General features: G+C 34.8%; 1 protein-coding gene across 1 annotated transcript in view; it reads left to right on the top strand.

Moving 5' to 3' along the window:
* The window catches only part of SNTG2 (syntrophin, gamma 2), a 132516-nt gene that overhangs the window by 72216 nt on the left and 42221 nt on the right, over positions 1 to 18079 (top strand). The window contains exons 9-10 of the mRNA XM_009999251.1: positions 2967 to 3094; positions 13876 to 14005. Of these exons, the coding sequence (XP_009997553.1) occupies positions 2967 to 3094; positions 13876 to 14005 (258 nt within the window). The remainder of the gene's footprint in view (positions 1 to 2966; positions 3095 to 13875; positions 14006 to 18079) is intronic.

The raw sequence follows: 18079 nt of genomic DNA, 5'->3' as shown, positions 1-18079 counted from the left end.
ATATTAGATTATAGGGCAAACTGAAGAAAATTAACTTCTGGTCCTATGATAGTATTTTGTTTCTATGCTATGGTCTTATGGACCTATCTATGCCCTCTTTTATCTTTAAGAAGATAGAGGGGTCAGTCCAACTTTATGCTTTCCCATAAAGTGGTTACTAGAATACAACTTAGTAAGAAACAGACATTTGAAATTTGAACCAGTGTGACCCATTTGTGTCCTTTCCCTGTTCTTGGTCATTAATGTTCACATCATGCAGCAAGGTTTCTGCAGGTATGAGTAGTCCAGCACTGGGGTGAGAATTACTCTTTCTAGTGTGTTCTTCAGATATAAAAACTTAAAAATTGTCTGGAGAAGCCATATCTTTTTAGGAGTTTACATCAGTTGTAGCTGTTTACCATTTTGGCAGGAGTATTTCTATGCTGTAGTATCATAACTTTAGACTTAATAGATTTTGACTGACTTGTTTTGGCCATTTTTTCCTCTTTGATTCAGGAATAGCTGGGATGCAGATTTTCTAAAATTCTGATTTTTATTTACATGAAGGTATATTTTTTATTTAAACTAATATTCTGCTAGAACATTTGATTGAATTATAAGGGAACAAATGGAAAAATTAAACTGCCAGTGACACCATTCCCCCCAATGATTTTTTTTGCCTAGAATATTACAGAGTATTGTTCAAGAGCCTGCTAAAATAGGTACAGCTAATCGTTCACAAGAAAAATACAGGGGTTTATGCTTAAATTGTTTAGATGTTTTCTGTATCTTGAGATTTGAGGGGATAGGAACACTAAGTGAAGGGGCTTCCAGAATATTTTTGTTCCTTTATTTTCTGATTCTTGGATTTAAATTCAGTGCTCATATTAAAACATTTATGTTTGACTGTAATAAGCTACCTTCTGCTTTAATCTTAGACATTTCAGTCTCCAGACAAGCACATTAGATTAATATGATCATTTTCAAAATCAGATTGCGTGTAGTTCAGTCAATTATTTTAATTTGTACAGAATTCTAAAATATGCATCAGGTTCTTCACTATGGTATTATTTAATTTATACCAAGCTTTGGAGACAACTTAGCCTTTTGTGGCCAATTCTATGAAATAGAATTAGTCTATGGACTCGATTATGAAATAGTCATACTGCAACACCACCAGATCTCAATCAAATAAAAGGTGGATTGCAAATACTCTAAATAAAATTCCTTTCCTCAAAGAGGTTGTAATCAACAAGATTCTTTAGCTTAAAAGCCTTAAATCCTTATGAGCAAGGAAGAGAAATAAAAATAGAACAATTCCCAGAGTGCTCCATATTTTGCATAAGTTTTATGGCTTTCAAACACCTGTATATATAACAGAACTGAAGTTAGGTCATTCTGTGTGGTTTTTTGCTTTTGTAAGTAGTATTCAGTGCATGTTTGCAGCTTAGGTGAAAATAACCATCTTTCAACTCCCTTCTCTACTAGGACATTTGGTGTGTAACCTGGGTCATAAAATTTTGGTTCAGAGACAGCACTAATGTCTAACTTTGACCCAAATAGCTATGACTGTGAATCCTTCTCATCTGTCTCTCTGTAAATACCATAGCTATCTTTTTCAATAAAAGAGTGAAATGTTCCTGTCATGGTGGTGTGGAGATATAAGTACCAATAAAACCTTTTCAATTTCTCATTTTTACACATTCTGTAAGAAACTCCTAGTTCATTTTATTGTTTATTTAATAAGCATTTTTTTTAAAGCTCATAATCAGGCTCATAAATCTGAATTGGTACATATTGGATCAGTGGCTTCCAGCATTTTCTTATCTATTTCTGATTTTATTCATTTTTGCCTTTGTATACTATTTTGAAATAATTTACAACAAAATCATTGATTATCTTTTTTGACAATTTGGGCATAATTCTGTACTTTCAGTCATTGAGATAATGATTTAATCCTCAGGATATTATTCCACAAGGATGCAAATGTATATTCTGCAAGTGTATATCGACTAAAATTTATATCTCTCTGCCGTTTCCTAAATATTTTATTGCTAGTGGTTCTGTGACAACTTAAAATTTCATATATATTTTCTTTTTACTATATTTCCTTCGTGCACTAATTAGTTGCAATACATAAGAAGCTACATGCATGAGCAGCTGAACAGTCTGTATAGAAGCTCTGTATAGGGTTTGAATAGACCCTCTTATCAATAGCTTTATATCCACGCTAATTCCCCTTACTTAATTTGCATTTGCACTAATTTGATTTAAAGTTATTTTCTTTTGTACACTGTAGTTACATTAAATGAGTAGACTGTAACGTTTTGTATTTTCACTATTCTGAGTTCTGGAAATCCTTTACCACTTAGATAGTAACAATCTTGCCTTTCTAGGATTTGAAGGAAAACTTCAAAGATGAAATTTCAAAATTCATTAGTCCCTATATAGATAGTGATAACACAGGAATCAGAATTTTAAATCTACTATTAAATAACATCATGGCTAAAAGTCACAATGCACAAATAAGAAATCCAGTATTCTCTAATGTAGTCTTTACATTAGGATATTATTTGTGTCTTTTTCTCTGATTATTGTTCGATATATGTAGAAGGATTGCACCAACCAAATTAGTTTAAACCAAAACTGTATTTTGTTGCATTTAGAGAAAGTTCAGGACATGTACAACTAAAACCAATTTCATTTTTATTCACAATTATAAATATTAACAGAAATTGATGTCTTTAATGTTAAGACAATACTGAATGTAAGTCACAACCATAATATGAAGATAGCTAGTGTTACTTTCTACATGAATGCTTCTTTTTATTTCTTTGCTAAATCCTGAGTTTCTTGAATAGTTTTATTGCTTTGATTATTCACTTCTGAGACAAGCAGAGCCAGAGATGCTTTTTTTATTATTATTATTATTTTTTTCCTATTTTTCTGGTAAACTGCACTTACTGATTCTCATTTATTCTGTACAGGCTCCATCATCACCTTCTTCACCCATAGCTAATGAACCAAAATACGAGAAGCGCTGGCTAGACACCTTATCAGTTCCTCTGTCAATGGCTCGAATCTCGAGGTACAAAGCTGGAACAGATAAATTAAGGTTTGTAATCTGAAAGGGGAAGCATGGGGTTAGCTGGCTGTACCTAATATTTTGCTGTGGAGTGTGGGCTGTATAAGAATTCTTTGAGTGCAGATATGAAAGTCTTCTTACTAAAAACTATGCAGTCCATATTCTCTTGAGATTAATGGCATGCATGGCAATTTCCAATGGTAAAGTAAAAAAGAACAATAAATATAGCTCCTACAAATATGTTTCTGTGTCATGTTTAATATGCATTTTGGGAATTCAGATAGCATCAACAGTTAGTACAGATATTAAGCGTGGCTTTACTTGAATTAATTTTTAAAGGTACTACATTTCATTCTATCTCTCTAGTAGAAGGCTAGTATTCCCAAATTCTGAAATTGTCAATGAACTCACCTTTTTCTTTACAAATGATAATGTGGTGCACAATCATCACAACTATGCTGCATATCACTGTCATACAGAAGCTCATGTTAACAAGAGATTTTGGCAAAGTACAAAAAATACTGTATTTTTGATTGTAGAATCTTTTTGCATCTCAAAGACCTAAGTAGTGGTTCATAAGGTAGCTATGGAATAGTATGTCAAAGGTTATTGTCCTGAATTCCATGAAAGGTAAAAGCAAAAGTGAAGTTTAACAAAGCTCCAATAAATAAGATGTTTGAGAAAGGTTTAACATGTTTCAGCATTTGTCCGTTTTTTTCTGCAGGCCATTCCATGTGGTAGGACTGTCTCAAATCTACCAGTAGTTGTCATCCAAGTAGCCCAGAGTTCTCTCTACATATGAAAATAGGAGTTGTTTTCCATTTTTGTTATGGGTTGCCCTATATTTATTTTTCTTCTAATTCTTGTCAATGAGAGAATTGGAATCTCTATTGAAGCATCAACTATAAGTTCACCTGCTACCAGAAGGTACCAGAAATTCATTTGTATACCTTTCTTGATCTATGCCAGATTTGTTTCCTGTTTCCTGAAAAACATTATTTTCTAGTAGGACAGCTGTGCTGCTTTTAATTTGGACCAATTAATCTCCTAAATTAGCTGGCAGTTCCTCTCCCAGACTTTGTGTTAAAGCATTACAGATAAATAATAATAAATTGTCCACAAAAGTTTTAGGTTCTTACACAGTCTTTGAATTCTCAGTTTCATTTTATTTAGTCTGTCAGCACTTCCTCCACCAGATTCTTCCTTCCTATTTCAGCTGACCAGTTCATGTGATCCAGCCCTTCCCAATCTATCACAGGCCTCTAATCATTCAAGGCTTAGAAGTTCTCCTGTGAATTAAGTGAACAAATCTCTGTGTGCACATTTAGACATCATCTCATCATCTGCTTATGATCAATATTCTTAAATTTAAAGGATAAGTGAAAGAAGTTAGAACATTTTAATCTCTGACTTCAGTTTTTGTCCTGACAGTTTGAAGCAGTTTCACTCTTGTTCTGTGAAGTTTATGTATTAGATGGAGCAATCACAAGGAATTCAAGTTCCCAAAACAGTAGCATATGCATTTTGAGAGTTCTTTTAAGTAAAACACCTTCTGATATTGTACTGGGTCTGGTGCTGTGTTTTGGTTTGTGACTAAAACAATGTTACTAACACGCAGCAGTTGTTTGTTGCTGAGTAGTGCTTTTACAAGAGCAAGGCTATCTCTTTTTCCTGCTCTTCTCCAACTCAACAAGTAGGCTTGGGGTGGGAAAGATGTTGGGAGAGTACCCGACCTGAGCAGCTGACCCAAATTGACCAAAGGGTTATTCCATGCTATATAACGTCATGCACAACAATAAAAACTGAGAAGAGGGGGTTTTGTTGGAGCTAGCCATTGCTTGGGGACTGACTGGGCATCATTCTGCTTGTGGGAGATGGTGAGTGGTTGCCTTTGCACCTCTTGTTTTGTCGTGGGTTGGTTTGTTGGTTTGTTTTGGGTTTTTTCCCTCTTACCTTTGCTTGTTAAACTGAATTTATTTCAATCCAGCACTTTTCTTACTCTTCACTGTCCTGCAGGAGAGGAGTGGAGGGGTGGGAGGGTGAGTGACAGTGTGGATTTTTAGCTTCTGGTCAAGGATCAACCCATTACAAATATATTTTTCTTGTAAGGATTGAGGAGCTTAGTGCTTTCAGTTTCAGTCTTGGGGAGACATATTCTCTTGTGATGCATATTGCTCCCATATATAATACACTTCTTTATTACTGTGCTTTTTACCTTTTTGTTGTAAACACTCCATAAAGAAAGATTAGATCATTCTACAAAGCCTATCACTTTAGTTCTACTAAATGCTCTTTGTTTTGGTAAACCAACAGGAATATCTATATGAACATTAAAGGAATATCACCTTCAGATTAACTGCAGATGAGATGTTTCCCATGTTCTTACTAAAGGTGTTTATTTTTGCCTGAGGGATACCAGACTGCTCTTGTCCTATCATCTTCTTCTCTGAAATACATGTACATAGTCTAGTTCTTATCCCACTTGTATCCTTTTGTTTACATTTCCCCATATTCATATAAGCACAAATTCCAGCATTTTTCTCCAGTAATTGCTCTCAAAAGCCAAATGTCTGCTTTGCATGAACTAAAAGTTGCAAGCAATTACAAGTATAAGTGGTGACATCAGTCTAGGTAACAATCCTCCTAGCTACACACCTCTGCTCCCTTTCATGTATCAGCTCTCAGTCTAAAGTCGTTTGAATGAGTCCATGACAATTCCCCTGAATATATCATGGATCCTGCTGACTAATTTGCTAATTTTTGCCTTTCTTTGAATATTTACTTGCTGCCTATCTGCATACATTGCTAGAGAGCATGCCTTTTTTTTCAGTATTAAGTGAGTCCATGAGCCTGTGCGTCATCCTTGTACCTTTATGTCTCCCTCCTCTTCTTTGCTATAAGTTTCTTCTTCTTTTGCAATGCTACATTATATAGAATCCTCTAAGGTATGTCTGTTGATCTTGAGAAGGTGTGCTGGCACCAGAACAGCCAGAGTACTTTTTAAGTCTGGGTTGTTGAAATACTGGAACTATCTCCTGTAGCTTCACCTACACAGTTGTGTGCATCCATCTTCAGCTGGATGGACTGTATGAAAGGTCTTTTCCACTACTCCCTACATGAATTAAATTTAGAGAGGTCTGTATCTTTCTTTCCATAAAAATTACCTATAACCCTTTGGCCCTTGTAACTGTGCAGTGTTCTGGCTTGGGAAAGGATATTGAAGCCTGCATGATTATTACCTCTGTCTATCCACACATAGGTAATGCACACTCTGCTTTCTTCCAGCCTTCTTCCGAATAGAAAAAGAGCTTTTTCACCTGTGAAATTCTTACAATTGGCTACAGCAGACTTAGCATACTTTTGTTACTAAAATAGATCAATGTTTTTAATACATAGTATTGTATTTTCTATGTGTACTATCTGGAAGTTGAACTACTTGGACAATCATAAGCACAAATACAGGCTGGGCAGAGAATGCATTGAGAACTGCCCTGAGAAAAAGAACTTCTGGTTGTTGGCTGGTGAAATACTGAACATGAGCCAGCAATGTGCACCTGCAGCCCAGAAAGCCAACTGTGTCCTGGGCTGCATCAAAAGAAGTGGGGCCAGCAGGGCAAGGAAGATGTTTCTCCCTCTCTTACTCCACTCTCATGAGACCCCACCTGGAATATTGTGTCCTTTTCTGGAGTCCCCAGCATAAAGAAGGACATGGAGCTGTTGGGCAGGTCCAGAGGAGGGCAGATAGAGGACTGGAGCACCTCTCCTTTGGATACAGGCCGAGAGTGTTGGGGTTGTTCAGCCTGGAGAAGAGAAGGCTCCAGGGAGACCTTAGAGCAGCCTTCCAGTACCTGAAGGGGGCCTACAGGAAAGCTGGAGAGGGACTGTTTACAAGGGCTTGTAGTGATAGGACAAGGGGGAAGGGTTTTAAGCTGAAAGAGGATAGTTTTAGATTAGATATTAGGAAGAAGTTCTTTAGTGTGAGGGTTGTGAGACACTGGCAAAGGTTCCCAGGGAAGTTGTGGAAGCCCCCTCCCTGGAAGTGTTCAAGGCCAGGTTGGGTGGGGCTTTGAGCAACCTGGTCTAGTGGAAGTTGTCCCTGCCCATGACAGGGGAGATAGTACTAGGTGATCTTTAAGGTCTGTTTCAACCCAAACTGTTCTACAATTCTTGCTGGTTTAGTTTAATAAGCTGCTGTCAGCCAGTCTGGATGGCCCTTCTGACCTCATTCAGTTTTCTTCTCCATCATGTTCAAGATTGTTTTGTATTTTCAGCATTATTTTTCTGGTGGTGTAAATAAGCTTTGAGTTTCATATAACCTCAAGAACAACAAAAATGATTGTCGTAAGGTCAAACAGAATCTGATATGTTACGAAATAAATTCTTTGTCTTGCTTTTATTTAAAAAAAAAACAGAGTGTGACAATATATAGTATGTCTGCACCTTGCTCAATATTTTTTACTATTTTCCAATTAGTAACATTTTATTTATTTAGCTAGGTTTGTCAGACTGCAGTATACTTTTAATGTGGTTTAGATCAAATCTAGTCTGGTCTAATCAGATGAGGCTATATTACTTTGTGGTTAAACTATGCAGTTTAAATTCCTCAGCACTCCATTTGAGTTTTCCACTAATGTTGGCAAGAGGGGGCTTACTTTTAGCTCTTTTATCATGAGATGACAAGGAACACCTGTATCTATTTGTTTGTTGTTTGGTTTTTTTTCATTATATGAAAAAGCAGTCACTTTTGACTTTTAATTTTATTTTAATTTGAATTTTATTTTTCTGTGGAAGTCTTCAGACTAGTGACTTAATGACAGAAGAGTATGTTTTTCATGTTTTAGATCCTCGCAGCACCAGAGATACTGACAGAAACAGGGTTTTTTCCTTCCTATACATGAAGAAATATGACAGTACTGTAGAGTGGGAAAGTGAAATATGTTTGTCCATATCACACACAGCAAAAAAAAAGCCAAAAAATCCCCCCAGAATATTTTCAAGGAAAGGTAAGAAATGCTGTAGGTGTCCTTAATTTTTTTAATGCAAGGTATTTCCAGTTATATCTTGGGAAGTTAGCAACATGAAAGAGAAACATTGTATTAACTACCAAAATCACCTTTAATTAGGGTATTTCCTATTGTTGGTAAGATTGAAGTCTGTCTGAATATTCCTGTGCAGCATGCTTATTAGTCGTTTTGGTTAATTAACTCAATAACTTCTTTATTCACTTGTCTTTATAGTATAGCACCACTACTTCATCATTTTACACATCTCACCGTTCATAAATGTCATTTCACTCTCTAAGGGGTAAGGTAATATATACAGTGAGAACTCTGTTCCTGTGGATACTCTTAATTGCTAGCTGGTAATGGAAACTTTTTTTTTTAGTTGGTCACTAAGTGTAAGTTCAACAGAAAACTAGTGAGATCAGTAAGTCTTTCTCATGCAAAGGAACTTTTAGTTCATGGCATAGTTTGAAGTGTTTTGATTTTGAAGATAGGAAAGTAAATATAGGTAGTCTAATAAAAGATTGAGAATGTAGTTAATAATTTGTAATCTTCAATTTTTTTTACAGAATTTTTAAACACTTACTTAGAAAAATGTGTAGATTTTCAGTCCTTACAGCAGATACTGAAAGTGATCTATAATAATAATTATTTGCTCTGTTGACAGGTGCTTTAAATGAAGGTACAATAGCATAAAGTTACAATAACCCTGAACACTATGTTCATGTGGTTCAACTTTAGAGACCAAAAAAACAAATCGTGAGTTTGGAAGATGGAAATTAAGTTGAAGAAATGAGTGGACTAGAAGTAATTCAGGCCCAGTAGCTACAAGCCCATGTATCTAGCTATGATCCCCATTACAAAACAACTTAAATAGATATAGGCGTTATTTTCTATTTCTTGGGTTTCTGGCCATTTTGATTGCTACAGAGTATTGCGTGATTTTAGTTTTGGGGGGTTTTTAAGTTTGTTTTAGGTTGACTTGCTTGTTTCTTCACAGACTCTTTCTGAAGGATTCTAATTTTACATTTTAACATTTTAGGTAGTTAATAAAATGCCTTTCATTAGGTGAATAAATTGGACATTAAGAAGTGGAATAAACCATTTTGAGAAACGTATAGGAATCAAACACAATCTCTGAGTGAAAAAACTAAGTGAGCATTTGCTCACAATTTCTAGTAACAATTATGTTGAACGTGAAGTTTAGAAGAACAAGTATGTATCTGAAAGATGCCACAGTCAAACTAACTTGGAGTAATAGAGTGGGAGGCAGTTAGAGAGAAATTAACTTCTGATGAAAGGTAAGATGGAAAAGAAAGTATAGATTTGGAGAGATATTGTTAATAAGGTGCCTTAAGGGCTATTTGACTGTTGGAGCAGAAAACAGTACACTAATTAAAATAATTGGTGACAGAATCAGCATCATGAGTACAGGAGTACACTATGTTATGAAAGGATGGAACTATTTGAAATGAGATGCAGCACAACAGTACAAAGTGCAAGGGCATGACATGAAAGATATTTACTACAACAAAAAAACCCTAAGAAATGGTTTTTCATGGGAGCCTAGTGAAGTCTTTTGGTAGATGGCAGCAGAGAAGGACAAAGGCTGGGTAGAGTAGTAAGGTATAGAAGAGTTCTGAAGCACCACTGTCCTGCAGATATATAAAGGAGTAATATGTGTTTTAGAACATGCCAGGAGAAACACCTTCCAGAAGTAAGAAACATTAAACCTTTATACAACATTGCTAAAACCCCATCTTGAATCAATGTACAATTCTGGTTATTCAAATTAAACCATAAAATTTTCTATTGCAAATTTTCTGTTTTCTCAAAAGAAAAAACAATTTTTCGGTTTTGTACTGTCGCTTGCTGTTCCTGTTTTAGCTGTAGTATTTTAGGATTTGGCAACTAAGGTTTTCTTTGGCAATTACAGATTTTTTACTTTCTTTTTTTTTTTTTTTCCCCATTGTGCATAGAGTTGGAAAGTGACATTTGTTTTCAATGGCTTTTAGACCTAGGTAGCCTTGTAATAGAATTGATATGTTTTGGTGTGGGCAACGTTTTGTGATTTCTACCATATGTATTGATTTTTTGGCTGTAGTTACAAAGAACTAAAATTGGCTTTGGCATCTGCCTGAATGAGAGTCCATTCTGTAACCTTTGTTCTGAATTTGTTTGTCTTCAGAGCATTCCAGAAAACACTATAATGTCCTTAGGAATATGAGGCATAGGACAATTTGTTGTTTTTTTATTACATTGTTTAGGTGATATGTAAAAATAATAAGCCATGAAGAGGATTTAAAAAATAAATGTGCAGTGTACAGGTTTTAAGGATTGCCTGAAGATTGCTATGTATGTTTTCCTTTAAAATCATAATTAAAATAAGCGTTTCCAGTATGTTTGTTACAATTCTGCTCAAGCAGCAAGGCATTATGGAAATCAATTGCAACTGATCGGGTAAATGCAGGCTACTAAGATCTGCTCAATGGAATGTAAAGAGGAAAGTACTTGAGAAGTGACCAGGGATTCTGAAGATCTCTCCACACAAAGAGACTGACTTACCTTTGGCTCAAATAAGCTGCTAAATCAGAGAAAAATCAAGGTATAGGCAGAAAAAAAAGCTAGGAGCTATGCCACACAGAATAAAAGGTCTGCACCAAATATTGATTCTTAGAGATAGGCAATGCTTTAGTGCCTGTTCCTTATATGAGAAGTGACACAAAGTGTTTTGGCCAGACACACTTTTGGATGCAATATACTTGCTGTCTAGAAATGTATCAAAAATAATTTACATTAAAACTAAGGAAATTACTGTTGCTTCCCACTCTGTGGCAATATATTCACATGCTTAAATACATCCCTTTAATTCTGTTGAGTAGCATGAAGCCAACAGAAAGACAGTGAGGAGGCTTACTTTTTAAATCTTCATCTTAACAATATTTAGCTTCTGGCTTTAAAATTTTACTGCAACTAAGTTGCACAGGCAAAAATTAAGCACTTTCAGGATGCACGTACTCAGGACCTCTCACCACTTTCACCTAAAGATGATATGTTTCTCTGGAAAATTGATGTGACAACTATTCACTCTCCTTTGTTCCAGTAAATAGCATCCCTTATAAAACAGAATGGTGGATCATACCATGGCGTATTGTCAACAAGCAGGAGAAAAAGCAAAATAAATCCTGTCTCCAAAAAAAAAGATGAATGGAATATTAGTCTCAGAGAATTGTTTGTATTAATATTATCACTGACTTCAAAGAATTGTTACTTTTTGGTTTTTTGTTTCTGAGAGGGTTGAGACTTACTTTGTCTTTTCCACTGCTTGCTGGCAGTATACTAAATTCTAATCCATCAGGATTAGCTCAGCAAGACTATACCCCTAGATGTCTTCAATAAATACCTCAAGATAAATAGCACTGAGTTTCTGCTGCAGACCTGCTTGCTTCCCACTGACTTTGACACCAAAAAAAAAAAAAAAGAAAAAAAAATATTCTGGAGCAAGCTGAATATGTTGAAGTCTGTGATGCTCATTATTTGGCTTTAGAACTGTTATTTTACAAAATATCTGTTTGCTCAAGAAATACATACATTCAGTTGAGTCTAATGGGGAAATAATTATTTTCATGGTGATATCAATAATTGTTATTATTATATGATCCGTGCTCTTTCTATGTTGCTCTTTCTTCTGAAATCAGAGGCTATTTAGATTTCAAAGAAATCCACCACATTACTGTGTGTCAAGCACATGAACATCTGTTTTTCCCTAACGAATATGTCTGAATTTCACAGACAATGTAAATTGGATAATTAAATAATGTGAAAATTTCAAAATCTTGAAGAAGTAATTTTTTGCATATAATTTAAATACAATGACACTGATGATCTCTGTAGTCATGACCCCCTCCCTGAAAGTGTTGAATGGGGCTTTGAGCAACCTGGTCTAGTGGGAGGTGTCACTGTGCCATGACAGGGGAGTGGAAACCAGGTGATCTTTAAGTTCCCTTCCCACCCAAACCATTCAATGATTCTATGATTCTATGACAGAGGTTTCTTGTCATGAGCTTTAGAGTCTCCTCATGTCAAAAGAGTTATAGAACTTGAACCTGAGCTTGAAATAGCATGACAGAGACAGGCAGTCCAATAATTATTATCCAAATATAGATTTTGTTAGTCATCTCAAGTATGTAAAAAATGAGGTAAAATCCATCTCATTTGAATTACCTCTAACAGATAATTGTACTGGAATTATAAACCACATATTGGTAAGTTTATATATACTCAATATACACTCAATTCGCTAGCTCACCATAGTGACTGGTCCTACCACACATTCTGCACTCAAGAGGGGATGGTAATACACTGCACACAGCTTTCAGTCATTCAAGCTGATCCTGTTTTCTTTGTGAACAGCAAGTATAATGCTTGACAACAGTAAAACATATCAGTTAATGTGTATATAACTATTGGGATACTTTATCCTTTTCGTATTATGTGTGGTGGGTACTTTATATGGCTTTCTTTAGCAAGTAGATAGGGTTTGGTGCTCAGGTCCACCATTAAATTCCCTAGAAATGGCAAATGTTAGGTTAATGACTTTTTCAGGAGGTGATGAATGAGTAACTGCCTGTTAACCTCTATATGTCATTTTGAAAGTTTGTGTTGACATTTATCATAATTTAAACAGTAGAGAATTTCACCTTAGACCAGAGAATCCCAGGAAAACGCAACAAATTCATAGAGCAGCATTCTTGACTCAGTAGTCTGTTTTCTTCTAAGTTAGTACTAAAAAGAAGGCAATATAGCATATAAACATAAATACCTAATTTGTAAATATAGAAGGTAGCAGTGGTACTCCATGTTGTGTACAAAACAAACATTTGCACAGTCATTCAGATAATTGTAATTGTCTTTCACAATAATATATGGCTAAAATCTAATTCTCATTACAGTGATGGGCACTTAAATAATCCAAGCAGCTTTCTCAAGTTTAGTTGCTGAAACTAGTACATGCCATCTGTTTAAAATTTAGACCAGTGTACTTCCATGCCACTACTTTATGAACTTTTGTTGTTCCTATTGAAAAATCTCATAGTTAAAAAAAGCATACCCCACCAGATTCCAAATTAATTAACTTACTGCAGGTAGTAAGGAAAGCATTGGCATTAGCAGAATAAAGTTGCTATAAACGCATGAAAAAAAGAAATAATAAAATGCAACACACATTAGCATGTGTCAATGCTGTTTTGAGAAAGGGCCCTACATTCAAATAATATTTGAAGAAACATCTAAGTACATTTTTTAAATTCCTATGTCATAAAAGAGCTTAAAGGACACATTGCTTAGAATGTTATGTAGAAAAGTATAGAAAATGAAGAAATTAAAGGTAGGAAAGGCAGTTCTTTGCAACTTAATACACTCCTTGTAAATTAAACCAAAATGCAATAAAAAAACCAGTCATTTTGGTTGAAAAAAAAAAAAAAAAAAGTCATGTTTGTTCAAAAAGATCTAATGCATCCTTCCTGAATACACAATGTTAAGTTCAATAACTATGAACATAACATGTATGCTCAAAGGAAGTAAATGATCAGCACAAATGTGTGCTGGTACAGAGAAAGTACTTATTGTATGTGTTGCTCCTGATACTGCCCATTATTGTCCTTTTTTTTACTGCCTTTCTTTTTATTTGTGAAGTTAAGACTAAAAACTTGTCAAAAGGTGTAAAATTCACTTGAACACTGAGAAATATTGGGCAGTTTCAGAAAACTGATGGATCTTCCTTTACGGATATATTTCTTCTTACTGCAGATCTAATGCATTTGAAGTGCTGGCACTCGATGGAGTTAGTACTGGGATACTTCAGTTTTATACAGCCCAGGAGAGTGCTGACTGGCTGAGAGCAATATCAACTAACATCAGTGATTTGACACTTCAAAATGTATGTCACTTTCTGCATATTTTCTTGTCTATGCTATTGTTAAATTATTTCTGAATTTCCAAGGGTAAAAAATAATTCGCATTTAAGATACATTATTTAAAATGCATGTGTATGGGGATAAAAGGGAGAAAAGAAATAGCAGGGAGGGTTCATTTGGTCATTCAAAAGTATCAAGAATTTTTTAAGACTTGCAGTGTTATTGTAGAACAGAAAGTAGAAAATATTTTTGCACTTATTTTTTTAAAGGCCTTTTTAATACAAAATATTTATTCTTATCATTTCACAAAGGTTTAGATATTACCAAATATTTCATTTTTACATTTTTACAATTAAAATATACTTGAAGTTAGCATTTCTTGATTTTCAAGTGGTCATATGGAGATTTTGTAACTGGTGAAGTGTGCCTTGTGGAGGGTTATTGGAAGACAGTATTTTTACCTCTAGGTTGTATAGGAGTTGATTTATTTAAGGTCCTATTATTCCATCTCTCTCCCTAGAAGTCTAAAGGTGCTTATGCTTTTTTAAGTTATTCCTGTAAATTCATAAGTAGTATTTCCTATTGCAACCATAAGTATGAAATAATCCCTTGAGAAATGGAAAATATATTATTTGGACAGCACATTCCAAGAAAGAACAGCTGAAAACTATTGAAGATTCTGGAATGAATCATAAAGTTAAATAGGGAACCCAATAGGGTACAATATTGAAAATATAATTTAGTCTTCTTGAAATGATAGAAATTTGTGATGAAAACTCAAGAGCATGGTTATATCTGGAAAAATCGCCCATAGAGGTTTTTAATCTTATTTTTCTTTACATGTCTTCAGACTCTAAATTCTTTTATGAATTATGGTTTAGTAGCATGGGGTTTTTTTTATTTATACTTTGTACTCTAGGTTAATTGTTGTATATTATATTGTGTAGAATTTGTATTGGATTTCAAGATAAAACTTTGATCAAAACAGCTTTTAAATTTAATTCATTTTTCATGTCTTCTAAAGTGTCTAGGAATCACATTTGACCTCAGTAGTTTATTTATTTAATTAATTCTCTTTAAATATTCATTTACTTAAGCAATGCCTGAAAAAATTAAACATTTTTACTTTCAGTGCATTCTTTATAAGTATTCTCTATCCTCTAGTGAATTACGTCATTCAAAGGGTATTAATAATTGATATTGATAATTCTAAGAAAGCAATGTAAATTATTAATGAAATTTCATAATTCCTTCAGTGTGAATAGCAAAAAAAAGTGTACTGTAATATTTTTAGAGCAATTCTAGTTCATAGTTATTAAGCCAAATTTTAAAGAAATCTACTGAATAAAGGCTACTCCAAGGATATAGGTGACCAAGACAATAAAAAGGGGCTATAAATGCAAGCAGTTTTTATTAATTGTAGAGTTCTAGTATGTTTTTTGAAATGCACACTATGTGCAGTTGCACATGTCCTGACGTAGTATCTTCACTCTGTTGCAACTCATCTGCATTACTATTTTTACTGAGCACTTACATTGATCTTCTCCATTATCTATCACAATAGTGAATTTTGTGGTCAAAGTAGTCTATCTGGTGTTGGTGTAAGTGGCTGTTCCGGGGAAGGGCCTGAGAACAACAGCCATGATATATTTACATTTTATCTTCTTGGTAAGATACAGAGTAAATTTTGTATGAATAATATGAAAAGTGAGTATTTAATGCTTTATGGGTTTTGTCACATGTGCAGTCTGTGGTGGAACTAGAAAGGTCTGACCAGAGCATTACTTTCATTAGTGATCATCTGAACAGGAGACATAATAGCCAGTGAGAATGCCTTTTATTGCAAACCATTTTTTAAGACCAGGACTGAGAGGCTGAAGTGCAACTGAAGGGTACAGCAAAAGAAAGCTGGAGATGGCTGTGACATCCACAGTCCTTAGGGCAAGGGCTTTGGATTAGCCTTCTTGAAAATCCATTTTGAATGCTTTTCATTACTTTAATACTATAATTTCACAAAATTATACTTTTCTTATCCTAGTTCTGAAATTGATGTTAGGAAATGGATCTGTAATTCTGCAGAGCTTTTTCCTGTTTCTGCATTTCTCTGCTTCTGTAGAGTGTCTCCTCCATTCTACAGGACCACCTCAAGATAATCACTACTAATTCAGAGATTGTTTCAGATAAACCTTTCTTTTATGGGATAATTTCCTTGCTGACTCTTAAGTACAGTTGCTTCTCCAAATATTTGACCTATTCTTTGCCTATTCTGCCCTATGCCATTATCTCTGTACCTAAATTAATTGCTAAATATGCGGTCACAATGGACCTTCTTGCTGATTGGCATACTGTTGGCATAAAGAATGTCAGCATTCTGCCTTGACCTGTTACTAAGTATTTAAGCAATACCGTTCACTTTGTTTGTGCTGCTACTTGTTCCTTGACTTTACCAACTCTTCGTGCACCTTAGTCGTTCTTACTTCATCTGTGCCTATTCATGCTACTCTTACATACACCCTTGGTCAAACATATTCGCATACTCTCTTGAATAATGTCTTTTAGAATCTTAGTTCTTAAAGACCTTCTGATACAGATTGTTTTCTTACAGTGCACTCTATCTGTCACATATCACTTTACCCTTATGTAATTTATTTTGCTATTTTACCCTAACACAGTCTCATTCAGCAGCTGGTAGCTCTTTGTCAGATCTCCTGCTGATGCCAAAAGACAATCCTGAAGTAGGCAGTTCAAAAATAGCTCTGCCACAATGTGACACTAATGTCAGACTACTCTTTTGAAGTACTGAAACTTCTGACTTCTCTGCAAAGACAAGCTCTCTGGGGATCAAGTGTAGAGGAGGAGTCATCTTTCAGTAGTGAAGATATGAAAAGTCATCACTGCATAAGGATGTTAACCCTCAATGTTAGCATATCTGGAAGGTGTTACTTGGTAGATGAGAAATAATTATTTTGGTACTAGCCTGGAGAAAGTTCTTAAAAGCAGAGGAGCATGGGGAATATTGCAACATGGAAAAAGTTGTAAGGTATCTCTCCTTACTGATACATGCCTTGTATGGTTAGCTCAGAAAATCTAGTAACTGTCAGCATTACAAGCATTATGGATTACTTTTTTTTTCTAAGGACCCTTCCGTCAAGTTATTAATCACTTTGTTCATATTTTTGCTTTTCACATACTTTTCTGGAAGTGCAAAACTTCCCTATCATTCTCCTTGGCCATTCAATCCCCAGTCTTCTCAATTTTCACTAAGCTCTTCACATTTACCTTTGGCAGAAGAAAATAGAGATGAAAAAGCACCTTACATGTATTCCTTCATGCACCTCTTCTCACAGAAGAAAGCATAATTAAAGAAGTTAGGGGGGGCGGGGGTGGAACAGAAACTGACAGTGAAGCTGCCATCATGTAACAAGAAGTGCAGGAAAGCAAGTTGATCTGTGTGTGCTTTGCACTGCTCCCATTCTTCATTTGTTCAGCTAGCGGGTTCTTTGTAGGCTGAAGTAGCAATGCTGTGCTGGACATGTGTTTTTAGGGAAGATTTCTTTGGAATAATTTGTATTTCTCTCTCTGTATTGTACCATTAATTGTGTGCGGCTTTTCTCATGGATCTTAATTATTTCCTTTGAAACATAACACTGAACATTAATGTGGTCATAATCAGTAAAACACCTAAAGGTAATGCTGCCATTTCACTTATATGATAGAGAGTTGTTTCTTATATTTATAATTTTCTCCAGATTTGATTTTTCCCCCATTATATTCTAGTGGTGTTATTTTTTAAAAATATGTTCACAAATAAATTAGTAGTTCATAAGCAGGTACGAGTTAATATGCAGTTTTCCACTTTAAATGTAATTTATTATTTTTATACATCATTCTAGCAGTTTCATTGGAGGATGGTGGAAACTTCAAAATGGGGTTATTAATCTGTATAATATTTATGCCTTTGACAGCTTTTTTAGTTGTTTACGCCTTCATGTACACATATATCTAAGTGATATTCCATATCACAGTAGAGTGAAATTTCTGATTTAATAAGGAGAGTTTTAGGAAATAAGAGCTTTTAATATGCATATATATATATA

The sequence above is a fragment of the Chaetura pelagica genome, unplaced genomic scaffold (genome assembly GCF_000747805.2).
Source record: "Chaetura pelagica isolate M959 unplaced genomic scaffold, ChaPel_1.0 scaffold90, whole genome shotgun sequence".
In the NCBI taxonomy this organism is placed as follows: domain Eukaryota; kingdom Metazoa; phylum Chordata; class Aves; order Apodiformes; family Apodidae; genus Chaetura; species Chaetura pelagica.
Note: the sequence above shows the minus strand (reverse complement) of the source record. Positions and strands in the feature narration are given on the sequence as shown.